Genomic DNA, 6,000 nt, shown 5'->3' on the forward strand with positions numbered 1-6,000 from the left:
TAAGGTCATTAGCAACTTTTAATGTCCTCCTTTTTGCTGGAGCCGCACTTCTCTCTCTGTGTGAGCTCTGCTCTGCCCCCTACTCTGCGTGGCTGGCTTCCCTTCAGGTCTTGTGTTCTCTGACACCCGTGTCAAAGGAGACTCCTTCCCCTCATTAGCGTCCGTCTCCATCCTTGCTTCTCTTAATTGCATAAATGACAGTGCACGCTTACTTTATTTATTCATTTGTTCACTTGTTTTCTTATTGTTTCCCCTCATAAGACGTAAGCTTCCACGAGGGCCGGGGCCCCGGCTGTCCTTTCCCCTACGGTGTCCTAGCCCCTGGCCCACGGAGGGGCCGGATCTGGTCTGACGCTGTGTTGACCCAGCAGCCCGGCCCCTCCTCTGCCACCGCCTCCCTGCTCCATGGCCATCCCCACTCCTCCTGCTGTCGGGCCCTCTCTTCATACTTGCCTGCCTCTGTTTAACATTTATCAAAGTGTATTTCTTGCTTTCTTAGGTTTCTTCCAACCAGACAGATTGGTCTTTAGGCACAGACTTTCCTTGAATGGATGAAAAAATAATCATGTCAACTCCTTGCTGGTGGCCTTCTATTTCCAAGGCTGCAGCTCACAAATCTCCATTTTCAGGCCTCTCACTTGCGCTCCACCACTGTCTTATCATTCACCTTCTGCTCATTGCTGCCTTCATCATCTCAAAGATTATCTTTCTATGCCTCAGTTTCCTCATCTTTAAATGGGGACAGTAACAGTTAGTATTTATAGGGCTATTGCGGGACTAAAATAAGAAGACTTGCAAAATGCTGAGACAGGTAAGAGTTAGCTATTATTACTCCCTCAGCTTGCCCTGCTGCCCCCCCTTCTTGCCTTTCAGTATGATTCCGTGCCTGGAACACCTAGGATGGAAACACAGTGTCATTTGTATTTTTGTAGCAGGTTTTCCAACTGCGCTGTTGTGACACAGTGCTGTGTGATTTGTTGTTAATAGCGCTGATGTACTACAGTTTGTAAATAATTTACCTTTTTAAAAAATAAGTTAGAGCAGGTTTAAGGTTATCCCTTTTAAACACATCACTCTTGCTCTAGTATGTTGCTGGCTGGCGTGGAAAGGGCCGCGGCATTACAGCTCGTCCCGCAGGGGTGTCACATAACCCCCAGCTTATTTTACCTGTGCTTCAGTGTCCGGTACATGCTGTTATTATATGTCATGAATCCTTGAGAGGTTACACGTCATTGGAATTCCTGGCCTCCTCACAATTAATTTTGGCTTAATCAAAACACGGGTCTAGTCTGTAGTTCTAGAATGTAGCTTGTCACAGCAGACTGTGATTCTGTGGTGTCCGTCTCTGCCAGCAGATTCTGTGCAGTGTCTGGTTAAGCGTAGATCCCTTCTCCTTCCCCTCAACCTCTCCAGAGTATTGCCTGACTGTTTATGGAGGAATAAAGGTTGACTCCAGGCTGTTTGAGCAGTAGACAACTCGAAGGGTGTTACAGAACAGGGCATCATGATAACAGCTAACACTGGCCCAGCTCTTACTGAGGCTAAGCCACTCCCATGTTATTTTATTAATGCACTGATTACTCGGCACAACCTCGTGAAAACTAGAGTATCTCTTCTCATCCTTACTCTAAAGATGAGAGAACTGAAGCTCAGAAAGGTTAAGTGGGATCTTGCTCAAGCTTTCATTGCTAGTAGGTGCTGATGTGAGGCCGTTCGCTCTTTCATCTATTCATTCAGCAGACCACAAATGCCTGTGTGTGCCAGGGACTATGAAAGCTGTGGTGATACAGAACTTAACTTGCCTTCTAACCCCAGATTCTGTGCTCACTCTTCTGTAGAGGATGGCCACTGTGTTGTGGGCTACAATATTTAGCCCAAGACTTACCTCATAGGCCTAACTTTACTACTGTGGTACTAATGGAACCCACTGCACACACTCTGTGTACTCGTCTCACCAATTTCACTCCCACCCGGGCTCATCTGTGCCCCTTCTCCTTTTATGTATGAAAATTATTTTCTCTGCCTTCCTGCTTTCAGAATTATCAGAAAAGTTTAAACGATCTCCATAAAGTTCTCCTACTAGACCCAAATATTATTGAGGCAAAAATGGAACTGGAAGAGGTCACCAGAATCCTGAATGTTCAGGATAATGCAGCACCATTCAACAAAGAAAAGGAGAGAAGGAAAATTGAGATTCAAGAGGTATGTATATTTGATTATCTCTGAAAGTACTCTTTTGGAGATCCTATAACTCATATGGGATTCTGAGGTCATATTCTTATGACTTTTAAAAATTTCGTGTTTTTATTCTGATGATCAATGAAGACATTTTAACAAATTATAATGACAAGATTTTTCTTTTGTTGTGATAATTAGCCATTGCATTTCCCAACTTGGGTCCAAGGACCCTTGGGTGTCTGCATTCTTCCTTTCTGTGCTCCGCTCCCCCCCGTACCACCTGGCCTGTGGTTTTATTGTTTCCACTCCAGGTTGCCCTGCGAGCCTGTGGCTACTGAGCTTTGCTTCCTGGTCGACCCAGAGAACCCTACAGGACTGATTCAATTTCAGTGGTCCTGCACACCACACCCCATAGAGGGTTCCTGATTGATTTAGACTTTTTTTAGTAAACTTGTAAACAAGACCGGCCTCATCAGGGGTCCTGGACTACCCTAGAATCAAACCTACCTTTGTGATTTCAGACAACTGGATGCCTTGTGCTGTAGCCTTTTGTTTTGCCTTTAGTGAGGAATGTCAGCTCTTGGATTCCTGTGTCAGCTACCTATCATCTTACATTTCTACTAAGAGTTAAAGGCTAATATGCGAAAGAAGCTAGGGAGTTTTTTCCCTCTAAGGAGGGAAGGAAAAAGGTGTTTTAAGAGAATAGAAAAATGTAAGTTGACTTCTCTATCAAATGTAACGAAACAAGTAAATGTAAAATTTATCATGAAGAAGAGATATAAAGTTGTTACAGGTCTTCTTTTATACAGCAGCTTTTACTTGTGGAAAATTATAAAATTTCACTGTCACATTCTCAATGTCAAAAATTTTTTTTAAACTTTAAAAAAGAATGCTTTTATGAATGGATACTTATACTTTAAAACTTCTCTTCCTAAAAAAAAGTAGATTTTATGATTATTACAAGTTATATATTTTTCACTTAGAACTTGACTAAACCACAGTCCACCTGTATTTTTCAGTTCCTTCCCGTTTTAATAAAGGTAACTTACCTTTATGGGGTGTGTGCAGTGGCCGTTGTGTCACAGTGTAATTTGTCTCCCCCTGAAGGTGAATGAAGGCCATAAAGAGGAGCCTGAAAGGACTTCGGAGGACGTCTCCACTGACTCCCGTGCTTCTGAGAAGGGGTACACAAGCAACGGGCCACGAGAATTCTATGAGAAACTACCAATCCCCAAGCCTAACAATGCCTACGAATTTGGCCAGGTTATAAACGCCGTCAGTATTAGGAAAGATAAAGAAGCCTGTGCACACCTGTTAGCCATCACTGAACCGAAAGACTTGCCAGTGTTGTTGAGTAACAAACTTGAAGGGGATACATTCCTGCTCCTCATCCAGTCTCTGAAAAATAATCTAATTGATAAAGATCCTTCTTTGGTATATCAGCATCTTTTATATCTGAGTAAAGCAGAAAGGTTTAAGGTAAGTGGCAAACTATGTTATTCATGGAGATTGATTTGTTTTAGGGTTTTTATAACAACTTTATAATGCCAGTTTGTATGCTAATATAATTTTTCTCCTTCTTTCAGATGATGTTGACACTGATTAGCAAGGGCCAAAAGGAGCAGATTAAACAGCTCTTTGATGACCTCTCAGACACACCAAACAAACATTTTACTTTAGAAGATGTGCAGGCCCTCAAAAGGCAGTATGAGCTTTAAATAAAGATTATTGTTAGATTTCTTCCATGCATGTATGTGTTCCAGTAATGCTAATGAGATGGTATTGTAATAGAGTTGCATGGATAAAACCTGGCTTAGAAAAGATCCCTTGGTCTGGACTATAAAATATTTTACTTATTTTTATACATAGAACACATATATTCTACAATCTGCTTTTTATTAGTTGTAAATATTTTCTTATGTACCAGAGCTAACATCTTTATATTTAATAATAAGTATATCTGGAACTTGTTAAGATGCGTTTTAATTTATATTATACATTTTCTTTTAATAACTTACTTGTTAAAATTTTGAGTTAAATTACACTTCTTTGGGCTATGAAGGAGTCCTGTTAAGTTTGATAGAAATGTATTTCTTTACAGTTCATTTTTAAAAGTGGAAATCATTAACAGTGATTATTACATCACTTTTATTTCCTGCTAAGATATATATAAATCCCATTTTTTACTACTTGTGGATTACAGGCCTCTAAGATGAAATGTAACACTTAAGTCTATAATATGAAATGATTATTAAATAAATTGTGATTATTAATTTAGAGCTATAAGAGGAACTTATTTTTTTCTAATATGGAAGCATTGCCTAATAATTAAGAACAAAAATTGCCTGAAATTCTGCTACTTTTTACTAGATTTTTAAAGGCAAGTTTCCCTTATGTGTTGCTTATATAAGCAATAACGAAACAACCACTATATAAAAGCAACTAAGCCTGCATTTCTATTTGAATTGTCACTCCCACATTTCCCCCAAACATTTTGAATGACTTCTCCCTCTTTTTTTCCCCCCTCCTTTAAGCATGATCATATTTATTCCCTTAGTGCAAAAGGGAAAATGAAGAACTCTATATTGAGAGCTCCCTTGTTAACTGGGTCAGAGTAAAGGTGTTTCTTATGATAAAACCTTCAGGTCTCTGTCAGTGTGCTGTCATTTATTCCTGTAGTCTTTGGTCAGGTTTCTTTTTCTGAAGCATTTTCTTGTTCTTTAGAAGAGCAGAGGAAAGATGACTATCACATTCCTTATTTCCATATCCATTATTATCTAATATTTAATAATTAAAGAATATTTAAAGTATTGTGGGTAAATGGTTTCAAACTGTGCCATTTTTAAAAAAAACTATTCTTTCCTAAGCTCATAAATGAAAATCTGCTGTGATGGGTATTTAACTCTAGTCTTCAAGCAAACGAACGAAACAGTTTTCTCCTTTTGAATGATACTAAGTTTTTGTGCAAGTACATGAGGGAGTGTGTTAGTAACTCTACAGTAGAAACAACATGAAAAGGAAACGTTCTCTTTTGTTGACAGTTACATACCCAGTACTAGCTGCACGGGGCAGCCTCTCCCGTGGAGGAGGTGGGAAGCAGTGAGCAAGTGCCGGGCTGTCCCAACTGTTGGGTCACACCTGGAGAAACTTGTTTCTCCCCAGCCGGAGTCCTGAGGGGGGAAACCTCCATGACTGAAGGAAGGGAAGAGAAAGTGAAGGAAGCAGATAGATAAGAATATCAAGGGCATTAAAGGAGCACAGTTCCTGCAGACAGCTTCAGGAATTCAGCAGGAAGTCTGCCCACAAGCCTCTGGGAGTACCCTACTTAGGGAATCTCCCCACTGGGTCCGTGGGCATCCCCAACACCCCAAGTGCTAAACCCACACCTCCTGCCATTCTGTGGCCAGACCCTTCTGCATGCTCCTGAGTGCTGCAGCAGTGAGAGCAGGCACAGTAGCTGGAGTATTCTCAGAAGGATGGACCAGAGTCTGTGGGTAAGGGAGAAATTGCAACTGGAGCCATAACACTACCTTCTGGAAGACAAAAGAGAGGTTTCCAGCAGCCAGTCTGGTGAGTTCTAAGAATAAGGAGAAACATAAAAGGTTAAGAATCCTGCCACAAGGCAGAACAAGAAGAGTGGAGCAGGTCTATCCATTCAGAAACCGAGGAAACCCCTCATATAGCAACACCAATGATTAGTATCCCAACTGAAGGCAACCAGTAAAGATTTAAGGAGGTGTCTGCTACTTCAAATGCAAAAACAACAGCAACACAAAAATACAAGGAACATGAAAAAATCAAGAAAATATGTCACCTCCAAAA

General features: G+C 40.8%; 1 protein-coding gene across 1 annotated transcript in view; it reads left to right on the top strand.

The window, feature by feature from the left end:
• The window catches only part of SPAG1 (sperm associated antigen 1), a 94,013-nt gene extending 89,728 nt beyond the window's left edge, over nucleotides 1-4,285 (top strand). The window contains 3 exon segments of the mRNA XM_061171583.1: nucleotides 2,038-2,202; nucleotides 3,286-3,657; nucleotides 3,765-4,285. Coding sequence (XP_061027566.1) covers nucleotides 2,038-2,202; nucleotides 3,286-3,657; nucleotides 3,765-3,896 — 669 coding nt within the window. The 3' untranslated portion in view covers nucleotides 3,897-4,285.
• The last annotated feature ends 1,715 nt before the right edge of the window (nucleotides 4,286-6,000 follow it).

This window comes from Eubalaena glacialis, chromosome 17 (assembly GCF_028564815.1).
Source record: "Eubalaena glacialis isolate mEubGla1 chromosome 17, mEubGla1.1.hap2.+ XY, whole genome shotgun sequence".
In the NCBI taxonomy this organism is placed as follows: domain Eukaryota; kingdom Metazoa; phylum Chordata; class Mammalia; order Artiodactyla; family Balaenidae; genus Eubalaena; species Eubalaena glacialis.